General features: G+C 56.1%; 1 protein-coding gene and 1 non-coding gene across 2 annotated transcripts; one reads left to right on the forward strand and one right to left on the reverse strand.

Annotated features, from left to right (window-relative positions):
- Positions 1-3,517: 3,517 nt before the first annotated feature.
- On the reverse strand, positions 3,518-16,602 carry SLC27A4 (solute carrier family 27 member 4). The gene is made up of 13 exons (XM_014863580.3): positions 16,272-16,602; positions 14,772-14,938; positions 12,791-13,185; positions 11,341-11,499; positions 9,394-9,463; positions 9,195-9,286; positions 8,284-8,393; positions 7,801-8,010; positions 7,518-7,644; positions 6,706-6,843; positions 6,314-6,478; positions 6,067-6,219; positions 3,518-4,355 (listed from the first exon to the last, which is right to left on the reverse strand). Exons 2-13 carry the CDS (start codon positions 14,930-14,932, stop codon positions 4,198-4,200), a joined length of 1,938 nt encoding a protein of 645 aa, XP_014719066.1. The 5' UTR covers positions 14,933-14,938; positions 16,272-16,602; the 3' UTR covers positions 3,518-4,197.
- Positions 16,603-16,912: 310 nt separating this feature from the next.
- TRNAR-UCU (transfer RNA arginine (anticodon UCU)) lies at positions 16,913-17,003 on the forward strand. Its single transcript is given in 2 exon segments — positions 16,913-16,949; positions 16,968-17,003. It is a non-coding gene; the product is annotated as a tRNA-Arg (tRNA).
- Positions 17,004-21,117: the final 4,114 nt, after the last annotated feature.

The following is a 21,117-nucleotide window of genomic DNA, read 5'->3' on the forward strand; positions in this document are numbered from 1 at the left end:
ATCCCCATTTTTCAAATGAGAACACAGAGGCTCAGAACTAATGGCTTGCCTGTGGACCCATGAGGCCTCAACCCCAGCCTGTTGTGCCTTCAGGATCCCTAACCCTACTCACTGACCCTCACTGCCTTCCCTTGGACCAGGTTCAGCCATCTGCCTTCCCCGGGATCCACGCAGAAGAAGGGCTTGCACCCCATCCTCTGTCCCCTTCAGCAGGCCAGCCAGCCGGGCGTCGGCCTCTATCCCCTCTGAAGCTCCTAGGGAGACAATGGCGGCGGGAGGCGGGGGCGGCGAGGCTGCGGGTGCCCCCATGCCCGCTGCCCTTTGTCTTGCCTTGCGCGCCCCGGGAGGCTGGGAGGCGCCTCTCGCAGGCTTCCTCCTCCCATTCTTGTGCTAATTGGGTGTCAAGCTGAGATCAGTGAGAAAGAAATCCGCCCCGGCTTGGGTTAAACTGCCGCCAAAGACGAGGGCTGAGCCCAGAATATCATTAGGCGGGGAGGAAGCAGGGCCCCATCCTCGGGGGGAGGGGCCAGCCACGCATTCAGGCCCCTTTGAAAGTCACTCGGTCGCCCCTCGTCGCCACCGCCTCAATGGGCCTCTCGGAGGTATTTAACCTTCTTCCCAGGAATTGAAAGTGATACACCAAGCTCCGGCCTGGGCGGCCACTTGCCTGTCCCGAGGGCGGTAGGACCTCCGGGGACGCTGGAGGCAGGGCCCCTCCAGCGTCCCCGGGTGCAGGTTGCATATGGGAACACGGAAGCTCCGGGAAGGGGGCTTGCATCCCAGTGCTGCCATTCACAGACTCTGTGGTCTGTGGAGGGACTTTGCTCTCTGCACCTCAGATTCCTCGTCTGTGGAATGGGCATAAAAATAGCAGCTGCTTTGCGTTATGGATTCAATGAAATAATGCACATAAAGCGCTGCACACAGCACCTGGCACATAGGAAGGGCTCCATACGTGGTGGCCATCCCAAGTGTCAGGAAGTGGGTTTGACCTGAAACAAGGATTTTCTAGCAGAGCACCCAGTCTCTGGAGGCGTGCAAGTAGAAGTGCCCACAAAGGATTCACTTTTCACTTTTTGTATCTTGCCTCCACTCTCGCCCCACCCCACCCCTGCAGCCTCCTTAACCTGCTGGCCCTTCACCTCCAAGCTTTTATGACTTTGCTGTGCCTTCTGTTTGGGACTCCCCCCAGCCCCCTTCTGGGATGGCTCTTCCTGGAAACGCCTCTCTGACCATGAAACACGCCCCCTCCCCCCGTCCCCCAATGCTGGGTAAGGGTGCAGCTAAGCCCACACCCTTAGCTTCTTCACTGCTAGCCCCTCTCCCCGCCCCCAGACAGTGGGCTCCCTGAGGGCGGATCAGGGCCTGGGACTCCAGCTTACTCCCTGTGCCCCCCCAATCCCCTCTCCTGACAGAGTAGGCCTTTCAAATCGACTCCATAGACGAACTTACGCACGCGGTGCTTTGTAAACCAGCATGCACCATATAAACGTCAGGAAATGCCTAATAAACAGTAGTTCTTGTCAGTTAACTTCACGAGCACGTGTTGAACACCTGCTATGTGCATGGAGATGACCAGAGGCAGAGAAGAGCCCCGTGCAGCCCAGAGGCCCGCGAGTTTCCTGTTTCATGGAGGGGCTGTGGGTGGGGGGCGCGGCGGTGCAGAAGGGGGAAACAGGCCTAGTTTGGGATCTTAACATCTGAATATATCTTTTTCTTTTTTTTTTTCCTTTTTGAGGAAGATTAGCCCTGAGCTAACATCTGCTGCCAATCCTTCTCTTTTTGCTGAGGAAGACTGGCTCTGAGCTACCATCCATGCCCATCTTCCTCTACTTTATATGTGGGACACCTACTACAGCATGGCTTGCTAAGCAGTGACATGTCCGCACTCGGAATCCAAACCAGGGAAACCCAGGTCATTGAAGCGGAACATGGAACTTAACCGCTGCGCCACCGGGCCAGTCCCCTCTCCTTCTTTCTTTTAACTACCATGTTCTGAGCAGATAGCAGCAGCAGGCCCTGTGCCTAGTGTCCACACACGATCTCACTGCATGTTCACAACCATCCCGAGGTGGGGATTCCTAGACCTCCGTTTACAGGAGGGGAAACCGAGGCTTAGCCTGGCAAATGGAATTGAACGCAGGCCTGATTGACTCTCAAGATGGAGCTTTTAACCACCACTCCATACTGCCTTTTGGTGACTGTGTTCAACCTGGAGGAAGGAACAGGGCCCCCTGGGAGGCTCCTTTCTATTGGAGAGCACTTATTGCTGGAAGTGAAAGACAGGAAGCTTCACTGCCAGCCAAGTCCAGCCCCTTGGAAGTCCGACCAAAGGCCCATACAGGACCTTCTGGGCTGGGTACCCGGCTTGCGGGGGAAGTGGGCACTCAGCCCCTCCTTTGCGCTTCCCAAGGTTGAGCTAAAAGGGCCGACAGGATTCTGCGAGGTCCACGCGCCCTCTGCTGGTCACACTGGGGCACTGCAGCTATGCCTGTGAGCCCGCAGTCAGTTCCCGCCCCTCCCGCCCCCAACCTCCTCTCCAAGGGTGGACTCCAGCTCTGCCCACCTCTCCCCACCTTCCCCCATGACTGGCATCACACTTCTTATCTTTCAAAGGTCACTCCCCCAAGAGGCACCCCAGATTTCTCATCCTGGCCACCCTCCACCCAAACTGTCAGCTGCTGGCCTAGGGTGTGGCCCACAGTGAGCTCCACAGGTATGAATGGAATGGAAGCTCTTCGGGCTTTCCTGTTGTCTTCTGCACCAAGGAGGCGAGTGGAGGAGCAGGAGGGGCACGGGGCTGGGATTTGTATTCCAACTTCCCCTACTTGCTGTGTGACCTCAGCCAAGTAACACAGACCGTGGTGAGGGTTAAACAGTGAGGATGAAGCCCCTGGTACACCCTGTCTGCTGCCCTGGGCCGTGTGGCCCCTTTTCCCATTGGGCTGTGCGCTTCCAGCCTGGGTGTGACTCTGGCGATGGGGCCTAGGGGACAGCTGGCTCTCCACTGGCACTGCTGACCCTACAGCCTTCATAAGACTCCAGAAAGCTTTCCTGGACTCTGCCAGGGCTGGTTAGGCAGCCTTGCCCTGGTCACGCAGCCCCCAAACCCCTGGGAAATACACCCCAGGCCAAGGGAACAGCAGGAACAAGGGTGTGGAGATGGGATCCTGTCCTGGGTTAGGGCCCTCCCTTCATAATGGCTACCTTCAGCTTTCTGAATCCTCCTGATTATTCCCATTTCACAGACGAGGGAACTGAGTCACTTGCCCAAGGCCATAAGCTCATAAGTGACACAGCTGGTTGGGCTTCCAAGCTCATGCTGTTAAATACCTTGCCAGGCTCAGGTGGGGAATGCCCCCCACCTGAGACAACACATTGAGGGCAGGGGCTGTGGGGTCTTACCTGCTGTATCCCCAAGTCCAAGTGAGTGAGTGAATGGATGAGTGAGTGAATGGGGCAGGAGGTAGGGCCTGAGCAGGCTGGGGGTGAGCTCAGGCGGCATGCACACGCTAGGGGAAGTCAAGGCAGAGTTTATTGGCCCCTGAGCGCCCCCCACCCCTCCTCATAGCCAGGCCAGGACTGAGATGGAGAAGGTGACATGGACAGACCCACAAAGACAGAAAGGCGCTGCCTGAGGGATAGCCAGGCAGCCACCCAGGGAGAGGAGGACAGGAGGGGGTGTTCTGTCCAAGCCACCTGCTGCAGGTCGGGGTCTGCCCTTCTGCAGGCCGAAGCAGGGCAGAGTGACACTTGAGCAGTTTGTGGGCCAGGATCCTCTTTGGCCACGTTTGTCGGCCACTGCTGCTCCTGCCCACTCTGCTGGCTTCCTGAGTCTGGGGGCTTCTGCCCTGGTCCCATGTACAGCTCCCTGCTCTCTGGGAAGTCCTTGGTAACCCTCCACCTCCCCCTGCCCAGACCTAAGACATCATCCTGAGGGGCCCAGTCAGTCTCAGCCTGGGGCCCAGAGGCCCCGCCTAGCCTCAAAGACATATGTGGACATGAGGCTTTCACAGAAAGCCTCGGGGGGAGGTGGCAGTGGGTCACTTGGCAGTTTTGAGGGGGAGGGGGTCAGCACCTCGAGCCGAGGTGCTGGGTCCTGCTTGCTTTGGTCTGGCATTGCCCAGGACCCCTCTGGAGTAGGAGCTGGGGCTCTGGGTCCAGCCTCCACTGGCCCTCAGAGGGATCCGGGGCAAATCACAGCCTCTCCTCGCCTGCCTGGATGCGGCTGTAGGCCTCTCCGTCCAGTGGGACGTAGCGGCACTTCCGGGTGTCCAGGTAGAACAGCGGATCTTTCACAACCGCTGGGTCAAAGCCCTCCTTCCGCAGATCCATCTTCAGTAACTTGAAGGTCCCTGAGGGGGCGGGGGAGATGGGGGGAAAAAGAGTCAGAGTCAGAGGGTAGAGTGCAGAGGCCCGAGTTCCAGGTACCCGACCGCCAGAGTTGAGGATGGGCAGAGAAGGAGGACTAGAGAGAACACAGGAAAGGGCATGCATGGGAGGAGGAGCACAGTGCTTTACAGTTTGCAAAAAAGGCTCCATCACATTTTGTCTCGCTTCTCAGAGCAGCCCTGGCAAAGGGGTGTGGGGGCCATGTTACCCGCCTCCTTTGCGCAGATGGGGAAACTGAGACCTGAAGAAGGGGAGATATTTGTCCAAGGCCACATACTGAGAGGACCAGAACTTGGGTCTCCTGTGATTACTCCCTTTGTTCAAGCACCTCCCAGGCACAGGTGTAATCTCATTTAATCTGCACATCAACCCCAGAGACAGGGGCTCAACCTAATTCTATAGGTTCTAAGATGCACATGTTTTAAAATTTTAATATCTCTGAAATAGTTTAATTAGCAGTGGTTTTCTTTCTTAATAGTATGTAATGTAAATTATGCATCTTTTAGTCCATCATATTAGCTACTGTACAGAGGACAAGACTGATGCTCAGAGAGGCACACCTCTGGGCCAACATCACACAGCTAGTAAGTGGTGGAGCTGGGATTTGAACCCAGGTATGATAGACTGACAAAAATGGCTACAGATTCCTCCCTTCCTTGTATGTACACTCCTCTGCCATGTGGTTTACTCACTTTTCCCAGCAAGAGCTGGAGTCTTTCTCAACCCCCATTTGAATCCGGACTGGCCTTGTAACTTGCTTTGACCAACAGAACGTGGCAGAAGTAATGTTGTGGGAGCTCTGAGTGAGTCTAGGCCTCAAGGGGCCTTGCAGCTTCCATCTCCCCCATCTTGGGGGTGCCCTGAGACCAGTCTAGCCTGAATGATGAGAAGCCACACAGAGCAGAGATGAACCATCCCAGGGAAGGCCACCTAGATTGGCGCCGTCCAATACAGTAGTCACTGGCCATACATGGCTATTTAAGTTTAACTTAAATTAGATAAAACTTCAAATTCAGTTTTTCAGTCATACCAGCCACATTTCAAATGCTCAGTAGCTAAGCAGGGCTAACAGCTGCTGTGTTGTCAGCGCAGACACAGAACAGTTCCATCACTGCTGATAGTTCTTTCGGGCAGTGCTACAGAACTACCAGCCAGGAGCCAGACACGTGAGTGAGCATCTAAGACCCTCCAGCCCCAGCTGAGCCAACATCACACAGCCAGTAAGTGGTGGAGCTGGGATTTGAACCCAGGTATGATAGACTGACAAAAATGGCTACAGATTCCTCCCTTCCTTGTATGTACTGAGGGATGGCAGCTCTTTGACCCCAAGTGAGGCCAACAAAGAAGCACTCACTCCCAAATTGCGGGCAAATAAAATGGTTGTTTTAAGCCCTAAGTAAGAGTGGGGTATTTGTGCTGCCTCTCTGAACCCTGAGGTCTGACAGCTCCCCTGCCTCTCCTGGACAGAGAAGTCAAGGCCATCCTCCAATCCTCAGGGGGCTCGCAGTCCGTCAGGCCCTCCCTACTTCAGCTGGTTCAGGTGCTCCCAGGGGCCTGATACTGGGCAGGGGTCACATCAGTCAGGGAAGGCTTTCCAGCAAGGCAGGGGCTGGCATGATGACCACATGGGAGGTGGCCAGGAACCTGTGAGCTGGCGCAGGGGAGGAGACAGACCTGTTTTGTGCAGCTCCTGTGCAGGCAGGAAGCGCAGGAAGATGGGGCGGGCGTATAGGGGCAGCTCCTTCTCCAGGAGCCGTGCAAAGTGCTCTAGGTCACAGCTGCCAGCGGGGCTGGCCACAGCAGCCATTCCGGCCCGGCCCTCAGTTCCTGGGGGCAGCAGGATGGATGGTGAGAGGCTGGCAGTGCCTCCTGCTGGCTTTTCCCCACACATCCCTGGCACCTCCTGCCTTCCCATACATACCTGGCACCTCGACACCATACACTGCCACGTCGGCCATGTCCAGCAGGCGGCTGAGCGTGCCTTCCACCTCCGTGGTGGACACATTCTCACCTTTCCAGCGAAACGTGTCCCCCGTGCGGTCTCGGAAGTACAGGTAGCCCAGCTCATCCATCACCAGCACGTCACCTAGGGAGGGGTTGTGTGAGGCAGGGCGTGGGCAGGCCTGGCTTGTGGCCCAGTGACTTAGGGCAGGCAGTCCTTGCTGGATCCCAAGGATCTGCTCAACCATAAGGGCTGGGACTCGGGGAGTCCTGGGGAGGTGTTCTCTGAAGGTGGGGGAAGGCCCCTTTATTCCTCTCCACCCTGCCCAGCTCAAAGGGGCTATGAGGGGCTGGAGAGAGATGCCCACCCACCGGTGAGGTAGGCCTGGTCCCCCTTCTGGAAGACATCCTTGGCAATCTTCTTATTGTTGGTGCCCTGGTTGAGGTAGCCATCGAAGCGCCGCAGGGGGTCCTGCTGGATGATGCGGCCCACCAGCTGGCCTGGCTCACCTGGGGGCAGGAAAATGAGAGTCAGATTTGCCCTGAGTGGCCTCTTTCACCAGCTCCCCCACTCCCCAATGCACCCTGCATCTTGATCTGGCTTCTGTTCACACTGCTTCCCCTAGAAACACCCATTTCTGCCCCCAGCCCAGGAGCCCCGAGGGCAGGGAGCTTCTCTGAGCAGGTCTGGTACATGTAGGCACTCAGTCATGTCTGGTCACCAAACAGATGGTAAGATGAACAAATAAATGAAGGGTGGCCAAGCTCTACATGGACATCCTGACGAAAGCCAGCACTCCCCGGGCCCCTGGCTCTGCTCAAAGAGCTTTGTGTTCTTTACCACACATCATCCTCGGGGCAACCCCAGGAGGTGGTGCTACCATCAGCCCCACTTGCAGATGAGGGGACTAGGGCATAAAGCTAAGGGGCTGACCTAGGATCAATCCTAGTTGGCCTAGACCCAGGGTCTTCAACATGAAAGTGAATGAATGCACTGAGGGATGGATGGGATGGTGAATGAGTAGATGGATGGATGAAGAAAGAAATGCCTTGTAGTCCTAAGCAAAGAGCTAAGTGATGGCCACTGGTCAGAATAGGGCTCCCTACTCATTGACCCCTGTCCCATCTCCCTCCTGGGCCAATCTCTCCCCCTCTTAACACCCAATTCCAACCCCAGGGTAGACCTGGCTGGCAGGGAAGGCAGACGCCATCAGGCCCCCGGATCAGCTCCATGGTGTCCTCATTGACACGTACCAGCCGGATGGGGTACACGAAGGACAGGATGCGGCTGTTGAAGCCACAGGCTCCCACCTGCAAAGGCCAAGACTTGGGCCTGTGCTCTCCCACCATGGGCCCAACACTCGAGGGGTGGGGGGCTCTGCCACCCACACTCCCTCGCTGGAACCCTGCCCTCCCCTCTGCTGCAGTGCCTTCCCTGGTCCGTCCGCGCCCCGACCTGGGCCGCACCTGGCTGTCGAAGTTGCCCAGGCTGCAGTTACACTCAGTGGCGCCATAGAACTCAGCCACCTGGGGGATGTGGAAGCGACTAGAAAATTCGGTCCAGATGGACTGCCGCAGGCCGTTGCCGAGTGCCATGCGCACCCGGTGCTGGTTCTCTGCCTCCCGGGGCGGCTGGTTCAGGAGGTAGCGGCAGAGTTCCCCGATATACTGCACGATCTGGGGGCAAATGTGACGTGAGTCTGGGCCCCCAAGGTGTTGTCACTCACCACCTCTCAATCTCTCAGGTCCCAACCCTACTGGTCCTGACCCCACCCCCCTAGGGGCCCGCTGTGCCATCTGTGTCCTCTGGGCCTCCCCATCTGCACAACAGGAATGTTGCCCTGAATGAAGGACTGGTTGCCTCCAGCTGTCAGACAAACGTCCCCGAGTGGGGTTGGTGGGAGGGTCAGCAGGCAGAGGGACAGCTCCTGCCCTTCCCTTCTCACTCACTGTGCAGTTGTACTTGATACAATCATCCCAGAACCGGGAAGCCGAGAACTTCTTCCGGATCACCACTGTCATGCCGTGGAGCAGGCACTGCCCGATTCCCACGATGTTCCCTTAAGGCAGAGGGGTGGGCCCTGGAGGTCAGGGAGACGGAAGACCCTTCCCTCCAGAGCCTCCTCTGGCCCAGCCCAACCTCCTCAAAGGCCCTTTCCCCTGGTCTCTCTCTTTTCTGTCCTGTCCCTCCAAAACTAACTGATCCTATCTCTCTCTAGTCACACACCTTCCATGGCTCCCCAGTGCCTCTGAGATCAAGTGCACATTCCTTAGACTATCCCCCGGGGCCTCTGGAGCCGGTCCCAAGCTCCTGCTCTCATGCTCGTACTGCGGCCATTCAGCCAGTGGGCACTGAGCTAGACCACCTGGCTTCTGCACTTCATATCTGCCTGCTTCAGGTGCACCTCCTTCAGGAAGCCTTCCCGGCCATCACTGGGCTCTTCTCTTGAGCTGAGCTCCTGCTCCCTGTCCCTCCCCAGACTCATGTGGGCTCCCATCATTGTCCTGCCCCAAATACACACTGGACTCTTAAGCAGCTTGAGGGCAGGAACTATATTTATTCCATCTCTGTCTTCCCTTAGGCCCCTAAGAGCAAGCAGCCAGGCTGTGCACACCTCTGGAAATGAACGGAACTGTCAGACCAGCCCAGGGGCCCTGCGGGACACAGACACCCACACCATCAGGCTGGTGTAGCCATCCTCATTCAGAGGAGAAGTCCAGTCAATGGCCACATCTGGATTTGAACCCAGATTTGATTCCAAAGCTCACGTGTTTCTACTATGACCTGCTGCCTGCCAAGAGGGGTGGCGTTCCTGAAGCTCTGGGGGCACTGGAGACTGAGGAGGTGGGCCCAGGGTTACCTGCTGAGTGGTAGAGGGGGAGGCAGTTATAGACAATGTCGTTAGGCCGCATGCGGAATCCGTAGTAGACCAGGGCAGCCATGCGGTAATACCTGGGAGGGCAGGGGGCAGAGGGCTCAGTGAGGCCCTGGAAAGGCAGGAGGAGAGGCTCCCAGGCCCTGCCACCTCCAGCCCTCCCCCTGGGGCGCCTGCCCCTTACCTGCTGTGCACTACGATGGCAGCTTTGGGCAGCCCTGTGGTGCCCGATGTGTAGATGTACAAGAGCTTATCTGAAGAAAACAGACACATGAGCAGCCGTGAGGGGCCAGCACAGGCCTGGGCATGGAGTCAGACAGAAGGACAAACCAACACCCACTCCCATCACATCTACCCCAGGAAGCCGACTCTGCTGACCCCAGACACCACTCTCTGCTCAAATGCCTGCATCCATTCTTTCAACAAACTTTTTCTGGGCCCTCGCTCTGTGTCAGGTGCAGGGAGATATCAGTGACTAAGACGGGCACAGCCCCTGCCCTGGCAGAGGTCACAGCCAAGTGGGACAGGCAGATGGGAGGACACAGGCAATCACAATATTGAGCACAGAGTGCCGGGAGGAGATGGGAAGCACAGGGTCTGGTGAGGCCCAGCAGCAGCACTTGACCCAGGTTTGCGGGAGGGCAGGTGGCACCAGGGAGGGCTTCCAGCTTCATTTCTTCTTTATCCTACCCTGTCACATTACAGTTTCTGTACAAGGCTCAGCTCCACCAGGCTGGTGGTTCCAGGAAGTCAGGAATGCCACTGGATGATCCTGCACATTTTATATCAGCCATCTCACACTCTGGATGCCTGCCGATGCAAGCCCTGGGCTAGGCACCATGAGGCCACCAGGCTGAACCAGTCAGAGTCCCTGGTCTCAAGTAGCCTACAAAGCACCCAGGAGATAAGATCTCAGTGTGGCAGAGGTTAAATGACAGTAATGACAATGACCAGCGACTGAGTACTTCCTCCCACACTCTAGCTCCAGGACTCAACCTACTATATCTTTGTCAATCCTCAAAGCCACTCCATGAAATAGGTGCTGTTACCAGCCCCAATTTTTTTCTTCTTCTCCCCAAAGCCCACAGTACATAGTCGTATATTCTAGTTGTAGGTCCTTCCGGCTCTGCTATATGGGATGCTGCCCCAGCATGGCTCGACGAGCGGTGCCATGTCCATGCCCAGAATCCAAACAGGTGAAACCCTGGGCCGCTGAAGTGGAGCGTGTGAACCCAACCACCCAACCACCGGGCTGGCCCCGACCATCCTCAATTTTTTTTTTTTTTGAGGAAGACTAGCCCTGAGCTAACATCTGCCAAGCTTTTTTTTTCTCTTTTTTTTTTTTTTTCTGAGGAAGACTAGCCCTGAATTAACATCTGTGTCCATCTTCCTCTACTTTATATGTGGGATGCCTACCACAGCATGGCTTAGCCAAGCGGTGCCATGACCGTGCCTGGGATCTGAATCAGCGAACCCCGGGCTACCGAAGTGGAACGTGAGCACTTAACTGCTGCGCCACTGGGCTGGCCCCTATTCCCAGTTTTATAGCTGTGGGAACCAAGGCTCAGAGGGCAGCTCAGGGTCACACAAAGGGAGCAGTAGAGCCAGGATATGAACTCAGTCCAAGCTCTGAGCCACCAGGTGATGCAACAGGCTGTCTGCTTCACAAGGCAGGCTGGAGTGGAGAGAAAGAGAGGGAAGGGGGTCCGGGAGGCTGCCTGGAGGATGGAGGGGAAGGCAGGCAGCCCAGCACTAAACATGTGCTGGATGAATCTGCAGAGGACCTTGCTCCCAGCCCAACCCCAGCCGAAATTCCCACAAAGCAGGTTTCTGAGCTCCACATGATCCTGCACGTCAGGCATCAGCAAAGGTTTGTTCAACAAATCAGACTCAGGTTTTGTGAGCTCTTGTGTGCTCGGCACCAGGCCTGGCACTTTCATACACATCAGCTCATTTTACTTTCCTGGTAACCCCAGGGTTACTGTCCCCATGTTCCCAGATGGAAAAAGGAGGTCACATGACTCACTCCAGGTGATAAGGCAAGTTTGCAGAAGAACCCAAGCCACTGACCCTCAGCCTGGTGCTCTGTCTTGGTCATCTTAGAACCCCTTTGTGGGAGTGGGGAGCTCACCTGTGAAGCCCTTGTCAGGGAGACTGGGAAGGTGGTTGGGGGCATCTGCCAACAGGGGATCCAGGTGCTTTGTGCCAGCGGGCACTGCACTGGGCTCCCAGGGGCCGGAGCAGAAGAGGAGGAGTGAGGGGTCCAGGCTGGCATGGATCTCAAAGACAGCTGTGGGGAGACAGGGCAGATTAGCAGGCAGGCCAGGAAACCCTGTGTCCCCAGGACCTCTGCTCGTGTCAGCACTGGGCATGCTGTCAGGGGAGACTGGCTGGATGCAGGGAGAGAGATGGGTGAAGAACAGGCACTCAATATAAGGAAGATGCTCATAGGAGTGACCGCTCCTGTTAGCTGCTGGCTAACTACACCACAGGCTCTCTCCATGCACTCTCCTGCTCACACACCCAGGAAGTAGAGACCAATAACAGCCTGTTTTACAGATGAGAAAATTGAGGCTCTGAGAATGGGAGGGACTTGCTCACAGCTAGAATGTGCTGGAGCTGGGACTCAGAGCCGCCTCTATCTCACACCAACGTCTGAGTTCCTACCCACTGTACTGTGCTGGTCTGTGGGGGATCCGTTAGAAGGGAGGAGTCGGGGTCAGAGGCCAGCAGCCCTCCAGCCTCTTCAGAGAGTAGGAACTTTCTCTCAGGCTCCCCTGAGCACTACAGACGTCCAGATACTCACTCGCCCTGGACGCGGACCTGTCCTGGCCCACCTGGCTCCACTTCCTCTGGCTTCCTCTTGATTCACTCTATCCTCCTTGCTCTCCCTGCTACATCCTCCTTCCTCCCTTTCAGCATCTTAATAACCTTCCCTGTCTATCATTCCACAACCACAGCGGCATGGGCAAGAAGAACAGGGACACTGTGGTCAAGCCCAAGATCAAAGCCCGCTTCTGCCACTTACCAGTTGTGTGACCTTGGGTGAGTTCCTCACACCACTCTGAACCTCGGTCTCCTCATCTGTAAAGCCTGGATGACGATCCCTACCTCACCAGGCTTTGTGAAGATGAAAGCTGCTTTTGTAAAGCACCAAGCTCAGTGCTCGGTCAGTACCCAATGTGGCAGCAAATAAAACATAAGCTCGGCAGGAAAGCAGGGAATGGGTTCTTGTTCCCATTTTATAGACGAGGCAAATGAGGCCTAATTAGTCACAAGAATGGTTACCATTATATCTGAGGGCACCAGATAACAGTAGCATCAGCCTGTTAGTGCTTCAGGTGAAGTATCTTCTTGAAAGAGGTATGAGGTAGGTACCACAGTGAGGAAACTGAGGCCCAGAGAATACCATCTCTCACTCAGGATCTCCGGCTGACCAGCAGCAGACCCAGGCCGTCTGCTCCAGGGCTCATGCCCTTACCCACGGAGCTGCGCAGCCTCCCCCAGGGCTGGAGAGGGGTTGTGGTGTGTGCAAGGTCCCATGGGACTCCATGCCTGTCCCCTGACCCTTTGGTGCTCACCTGGGGCCATCTCGCTGCCAAAGATGAGGGCCCGGGCCTGGGAGGTGGTCAGGCATTGGCACAGGGCATCCCGGCGGAGGTTGGTGTTGATGAGTGCCGCCTCCACGCCCAACTTGGCCATGCCCAGCCACAGGCCCACAAACTCATTGCGGTTCTCCATGAAGAGGGCAGCCACATCGCCCGAGGCCAGGCCCTGGGTCTGCAGGAAGTTGGCCACGCTGCTCGAGTAGTTGTCCAGCTGGCGGAAGGTCCAGTGGGTGTCTGTGCCCTCGAAGATCAGGGCCGTCTTGTCAGGGTGGCGGCGAACCGTAGAGGCGAACAAAAGGGGCACTGTCTTCTGCTCCCGCAGGTACCGCCGGACTTTTACCTTCACTTTCAGGAGCACCATGCCGCCACTGGATGGGACCGAGCAAGGGAGCAGTGACTGTGGGGTTGGGAGTGGGGATCTCGACACCCTGGTCCAGGTTGCGGCTCCACGGGCCTGAGGCTCCTGAGCCCGATGACTTGCAACATTCCCCTTCTGGGCACCATTAGACGCACCAGCTCATCGATGCCACGCAGTAACACTAGGGACTGGGCAACTACTCCCTCCCTTGTGCAGGAGGGGAAACTAACGCTCTGCCAGTGCCATGGCTTGCCCCAGACTTCGTGGGTGGAATGTGGCCGAGCTAAGACTTGAACCTCAGTCCCCTCTGGCTCCAGAGTTCAACTCCTACTATCCTCTAAGCTCTGCTCTGAGTCTGCTGTTCTGTCGGAGCCTTCCAGGACTCCCCAAGTCAAAGTCCAAACTCCTCTTTCGGGACCTTCCACAGCCCCATATCGTACCTCCCCACAATCAGCACAGTAAATAAAGGGCGAGTTTGCAATTTGTCCAGTCTTCCCCACTGTGAGCCCAGCAAGGGCAGGGCTCTCTCTTGTTTACCACCTCGTCCCCCAGGTCCTGCCCAGGGCCAGGCACAGGGTAGATGTTCAGTCAGTGTTTGTGGAATCGCTGGCAACATCCCCCTTTCCTGCCCCACCCCTGCCACCTCTGACCCCTGAACTCTCCCAGATGCCTGGCCTCTATGCCTTTGCTGATGCTGTACCCTCTACCTGGAATCCCCTGCTCCTACCACCTTGAGGTGCCTCTCAAGTACAAATAATTTTCCTCCAGCTTCTCTGATTCCCCAAGGCCCCGGCCTGAAGCTGTCTCCCCTTGCTCCATGCTCCCACAGCTCTCTGCTGCTTCCACCCTTCCTGCGGTGGCCACTCGATACCTCCTTTTGCAGTCAACTCAGAGTGACAAACGCTGAGCTGCCTGTTCTGGACGTGGGTCACTGTGCTGGATGCTGAGACACTACTGTGAGCAAGGCTGCCAGGGTCTCTGCCTGCATGGCGCTGCCAGTTAGGGATTCACTGTGCCCCCTTCTTATCTCTCTGATCAGTCTGAGCTTGGCCCGGGACTGGGTCTGCCTTGATCCTCTCTGGGCCCCAGAGCCAGCACACTACCTGGCACAGAGCAGGTGGCAGTGGGTGTTTCTGGTACAGGGTATCCCTGTGGACCATACCTGACCTTCTTTGGGGAGCAGATTCTCCCAGACATCTATTTGAGGCCCTGCTGTAGAACTTGGTGCCCTCTCAGATTCATGCCAACCCGAAGACAAGGCCTTTCCCACAGAGTTCCTCTTCACCCTCTCACAAGCTAGAGCATGTCCTGGGGACCCCTTGCAGATGGCTCCTCAACACATCTGTTGTCAGACGTATATCCTGGGCCCCCAAGTCTGCCCCAGGCTAAGGGACACCAAGTTAGGGAGATTTCCCGGGAGGAAACTTTGACCTTGGAGATGGAAGTACCAGGTGCTACTGCCAGGAGCAAGGTATGGTGCAGAGGCTGCTCCTTCAGGGCCCACGTGCCCTGTGCTGGTAGAGGCCACAGAGTCCGGTCTGGGGAGATTTTAGGGATTAGGAGCCCAGCTTGGTGTGAGAGACCTCAGGTACTCACAAGACATCGCGTCTGATGGTCTTGATGAAGATCCGGATGAAGGGCCAGCCGCCAGACCCCAGGTAGAGGAGCAGAAGGGAGAACCCCACTTGGGCCCAGGGCAGTTTCAGCACCAGCCTGGAGAACAGCAACATCCCCACCAGAGATGCCCCGAGGAGCATTGTGGCCTGTGGGCACAAGGCAGTCAGTGGACCCAGATGTCTGGGTCTCCCACCTCCTGACCCAGGCAGCCAGGCCACTATGATCCCAAAGGGTCTACCATACTGAGGCTTAGCCATACTGAGTAGGGTGGCTGAGAACGAGGTCCCTTTCCAGGGCTGTCTGGGAGGGGCAGGCTATAGGCATGGGACTTGAGGTTTGGAGTTCCAGGGGTGACAGGCAGGAGGCTGGGTTCTATCTTCCTAGTCCCATCTCTGCCTACGACACTCTGAGTGACCTTGGGCAAGTTCCTTTCCCACTTTAGGCCTCAGTCTCCCCCTCTGCGCGATGGGTGTAGTGAGACTCGCTCTCAGAGGCCTTTCCAGCTAAAACAGGTCAGTCTACTCTCCTGACATCCAGGGTCCCTAATCAAAATGGCTCAGAGGCAGGTATTGACCTAAGTGCCTCTGGCTCGGCTCCCCATCTAGAGACTGAGGGAGGTTCTGTGGATGACCAGGCTAAACCACAACACCCAAAGGAGCAGCTTCCTGGGGAGGGGCCCTGCTCAGTCCCTGCCTATGGCCTGGGGGGCAGCGCCATACCTCGGCTGGCCCATAGAGGGCGACAGAGCAGACAGGTTAGAGCCCGGGGGTGCCTGAGAGGTGACCGCCCAGAGGGGAAAGGTAATTGAGGGAGAGGAAGCAGGCCTTGAAGGCACTCCCCACAAACACACTCAGCAAATCACTCAGATGAATCTTTGGGGGTTGGGGTTTAGGGAGAGGGGAACGGCCCGGCAGGGCTGAGATTAGGACTCTTGGGCTCTATTGTTGGCGCTTTACGGACTTGCTCAAGGGGGCAGCCAATGGGATTCAGTTTTCCTTCGGGTTCTCCTGTTCCTGGGGAGGGGGCTGAAGGTCAAGGCTGTGATGTAGCCTAAGAGTCTCCAAACCAGGATAAGGATATGTTCTGAACCACAAGGAGCCCTTATGAACCATCTCCCCCTCCTCCACGAGAACAGCGAAAGCCGGGAGGAGGGCCGAACTAGCGTCCCCAACTCCAACACAAGGGTTTCCAAGGCCCTCAGATCTCTGGCCTCCCACAGCCCACCAGAGCAGAGGGCAGGAACTCGACCCGGAAGGCTGGGGCTTGGGGCTAGGAGGGAAGGGGATACCCAGTTCCCTCAGGCCCCCGTCCGTCACTGCAGACCGCTCTGCCCCTAAAGAGCCAGGGTGGCAGAGCGCCCGGCAAGGAGACAGAGCGGTAGGGTGCGACCCCTCACCCCAGGCAGGCGCTGTCAACTCCCCCCGACGCGGCCCGGGATATTCCTCCGCCCAGGGACCCACTGGCCTGGCCTGTGCTCACCCGGCGTCGGCCCCGCCGCGCGGCGCCCGGTCCAGATGCGGCCCGGCTCCAGTGGCGGAGCGGGGAAAGCGAGGGGCATTAGCTGCCTCTAGGTGCGTAGAGCCCGGTCTCAGCCGCAACTCGCCGGCTCTGCGTCCTGCATGGCCAGGCCGCCCGAACCGCCCCGCCCGCCCGCCCGCGGCGCTCCTCCCCCGTCCGCCTCCTGCAACCCAAACCGGCTGCGCGGGCCGGCAGCACCGCCTCTCGCCCCTTCCCCACGGCCGGCGACCTCAGCCAGCGGCACAGCCCCAGCACGCGCGACGCCACCCGGCCCAGCCCGTCCTGCGCGCGCGACGGCCTCGGGCGGCGCCTCGCGCGGCACCCTGGGAGTTGTAGTCCGCGCCTCCCAGTCCCGCCCAACTGCGGACACCTCCAGGGTCGGGAGGAGACAGGTGAACTCTACCTCGGCCCCGACTCCCCAGTACCGGAGCGTCTGGACGTGGGGCAGAGTACCCCCACCCTCACTGACGGCGGAGAATCAGGAGTCCCTGTCCAGACCGGTGCAGAGTTCAGCAAGCCTCTCCTAGCCAGCGACACGTAGAAGAACTCTGAAACGGCGGTTTCAGGTGAAGAGGTGAGTCAGGGGACAAGTTTGGGTGGCTGGCTCTGTGGTGCAATGGATAGCGCATTGGACTTCTAGCTGATCCTGGTGTGGTCATTCAAAGGTTGTGGGTTCGAGTCCCGCCAGAGTCAAATTTTGACAACTCACTCGCATTCTCATATTTTATGGCCTCCGTAACTTTATGAGGTTCAAAAGACTTGTAGACCTGAGGCTGCCACCTCTGCTTCTGGGACAGCAATAAACTTGGCGTGGGGATTACTGCATAGGAATCCCTTCCCATCCAAGGTATCTTATAAGCAGCCTGGCACACCTGGTGATACAAAGGGCGGTGATATGGAGACCTGTACCTAACTTCGGTCTCTGACTGTTCTGGACTCTGCAGCAAATCGGTTGACCTCTAAAGCTATAACCATATTTGTCATGCCACCTGCCAAGCCCTGGTCCATCGGCCAGCTTCCCAGCCTTGTGTGACTCTGGGCCTCTGAAAATTTGGTTCCTTGTTAATCATACACGTTGGGCATCCACAGTTGCCACTTGTCCTTAAATAGATCCTTTAATCCCCTAGTCCAGTAGAAGTCCTTAAAGGCAGGGAGGGGCATTTTTCAGGCTCTATTCATAGGGATCAAAAATGAAATTTTGGTCTGATAAGAATTCGGACCTATTTCTTCCAGATAGGGTGCATCCTTTTGGAGGACCTCAGTAAATTAAAACACCACCTCTGCCATGGGTATTAGATTCAGGAGGCGGTGTGGTGCAGTGGTTATGGGCCTGGGCATTGGCATCCAACACATTTGGGTTAACTTCTCAGTTGAAAGTTCAGTCCCCATTTCTTCTTATATTACAAAAACGAGGACATACTAATAGTGCTTACCTCACAGGGTTGGTGTGGAGAGTCATGGGGAGCATTTGAATTAGCACTTGACATATTTATTATTGTAGTTTACAGACTCATTGACTACAAAGCACATACAATATCTAGACATGAAGATTATCTCATTGTATCCATAGGGCTTAGCAAATAACAAGCTCAATAAATGTTTGTTGAATGAATGACAGGGAGAGTGAATTGAAGGCTCTGACCTTATCTGTACCAGGATCCATGGGTATAAACATGATTATTTCCACATGGACTGTGAGGTCATATGCAAAGTGAGAATTTGGAGGAAGGCGGTGGCGACCAGCCCCCAGGCTCTCCTCCACCCAGGCAGGTCACTTTGGTGAAGCCAAAGCAGTGCCCCGCAGACTCTGGGCCAGGCCTGAGGGGGGAGGTGTGAGAGGACAGAGGGAACAAGACAGTCTGCCTTCAAGTTGCTTGCAGTCTAGTTGGACACACAGAGAGCGTGGGTGGAGATTAGGTCACTAGAATAGGTTGTCCCTCACCAAGTGCTCACTGTACTTCTGTCAACACTCACCACACACTATTGTGATTTGTCTTTTTTGCTTTCCAGTCAGACACATCTGAGTTGCACTCCCAGCCCCAGCTGTGAGACACTGGGCAAATCACGTCTCTCCATGGAGCCTGTGTCCTTAGTTGTCATCAATGGGAATACAATCATCACCGTCCCTGGCTCCTAAGGCTGGGTATGGATTCAGTGCGATGATGCATATCAAGCTCTCAGCACAGGGCTGGCACATGGAAGGCCCTCAGCTGCCATACTGCTCAACTCTAAGAGGGTGGGGAGGCAGCTGTCTCAGTCACTGCGGAATCCCCAGCATTCAGCAAACGCTCAGAAGATATTTGTGAAATGATTGAAGACTAGGGGCTTGTGCATCAGAGCACATGGCAGAGCACATGGCACAGGAGGGCTATGTAGTGGGAAAAGTGATTGGAAAGGCCTTTGTTTGCCAGGCTGAGTTGTTGATCCTGCTGCCATCAAGAGCCACTGAGGGTTCCTAAGAAGGGCAGGAGCTGGGTGGGACAGGCTGAGCTTAGGCTGACCTCACAGTGGGTTCCTTTCCACTGACATGACCCCCATCTGCCCTGCATTAGGGAACTAATGTCAGCACTGAAACCAGCAGACTTATCAGAGACTGACATTTGGAGTCACTTGAAGGAATTAAACCTCCCCAGGGGACTGAAGTGTTTTGACCCCTGCCATAGAGTAGGTGTTTACCCCATAGATATCAGGTGCATTTAACATGAGGATCTCTGAGCTCTATAAGTCCTCCCACTCTGGGTGTATGCAAAATAAATACCTCTGGCTTGATTGTGTACATGCTGACTTCAGAGGCCATGAAGGGCATTCCTGCCAAATGACAACTTCCATTTCCTAAGTGCTTATGTGCTAAAGCCCTAGGTGTGCACAATGGCCCTGTTGTGAGACAGATATATACGCTCCAATTTTCCAGATGAGGAAGCAGAGGCTCAAAGGGGTGACGTGACTACTGCAAGGGTGCAGTGCTGGTCAAGAGCAGGCCCAGGTCCATCTGCCTTCAGAGCCTGGGCTCCCAAACACTGCTCTGGGGTCAGCTACATATGGCTGCGATGAGACAGAGGGAAAGGGAGCCTTCCTTTGGCTTCTGGGAGAGCACTCAAGACCTGTGCGTCCCAGGACAGGCTCCACCATATCCCAGCTGTGTGACCCTAGGACACGCTCTGAACCTGAGACCTGGGGTCTTCACCGTGAAGTGAGGCTGTTGCGGGGACCAGACGAGTCTTGCACAGGGGATGCGCAGCACGGGGCTTGGCATCCATTCCTTCCACAATGAAGCAGCAAGCCCCTACTGTGTGCCAAGCACTGTTTGCAGCAGTGAAGGGGAAGAACAATGTCTCTGCCCTCCTGGAGCAGACACAGAACTTGTAAATAAATAACAAATGAGATAATTTCAGAGTGGTAAGCATTCTATAGAAAATAAAGTGATATGATGAAGTGAGGGGAGGGGACTGCTTCAGATGGGGTGGTCAGGGAAGGCCTCTCTGAGGAGGTGACATTTGAGCACAGATGTGAATGACAAGGAAATGACCATGTAATTGTAAATACAATAAATGACCATGTAAATGACCTGGGGACAGAGTGCTGTTCCCAAAGACAGGAAGAAGGTCAACACATTATATTGAGATGAAGAATGGAAGTTTCTAGGCAGAAGTTGGCAGGGCCTCATAGACTGTCGGAAGAACTCAGTAAGTGGTAGCTATTGCCAGTATTTTTCTCCAGTTGCGAGCTGGTGACAAAAATGCCACACTATGGTCTGGAAACCGGCATCCATTCTCAGCTAATCTGGATGCCCAGTGCTCTCTCCAGTGCTGTAAAGGCCCAGGGTCATCCAGGCACCGAGTGGCAGAGCAGGTGAGCTCCCCAGCTGGGCAGAGGCCAGGAGAATCTGATCCCCTCCCCTATGCCCCTCCCCCAACCTTGGCACCACTGACTTTTACTGACCTGGGGCTGGGGGTCCCTGGGACCCTGGGGAAGCCATGGAAACAGCTGGCAGGCCTGGAAAGGCCTGGAAAAAAATCACTGAGGTATGGGGAGCTCATCCCCATCCCCTCCTCTTTCTGCAGGAATTCCAAGAGCTCAGCATGAGGCTTCCCTCTTGACAAGGCCATGGTTCTGAGTAGGCCCCCGGCCTCCCACACCCTCCACACCCTCTCTCTGCCACTGGGAGCCCTGGACTGAGATATAGTGGCACAAGGAAGGCTGAGGCACTGGTGTCGCAGTGCTGGGCAGGTCCTCGGACAACCCCTGGTTCCAGTCCCAGCTCTGCTCCTATTGCCTCATTAGTAAAATACAAGTAACAGTACCACCTCCCTCCTTGGGTTGTTGGAGGTGTCAATGTGAGAATGCCTCTCAAGTACTTAGGCACATAGTACACCTGTAAATACACTGCAGCTCTCATCATCGATGGGGAACTGAGGCATAGGAAAACCAACCAGGAGGGCTTGTGGCCTGTGTTCTAGTTATTCCAGGCAATTCTTTGCCCTTCTCTGGGCCTTAGTTGTCTTATCCACACAGTGAGGAGCTGGCCCCCCAAAAGCTCTAAAGGCTCTGCCATCTTGGGAGTGTTTCTGGTTCTAAATCCCAAGATGGGGCCACCCACTCCTCCAACCATACTTGTCACCCTGCCCGTCCCCCCTCCTTAGCTCTGATCCAAGGAAAATGCCGGGTTGCCACTCCAAAATGACCCTGCAGCCTCGCAGCTGCCTCCTCCACCTGCAAACACAGTAAGACTTAAACAGCTCCTGCCCCTTAGGTCCTTCCTCTGAAGCCCTTCTTCTGAGTGTCACCTCACGAAAGCCCCACAGTAACC

The sequence above is a fragment of the Equus asinus genome, chromosome 10 (genome assembly GCF_041296235.1).
Source record: "Equus asinus isolate D_3611 breed Donkey chromosome 10, EquAss-T2T_v2, whole genome shotgun sequence".
In the NCBI taxonomy this organism is placed as follows: domain Eukaryota; kingdom Metazoa; phylum Chordata; class Mammalia; order Perissodactyla; family Equidae; genus Equus; species Equus asinus.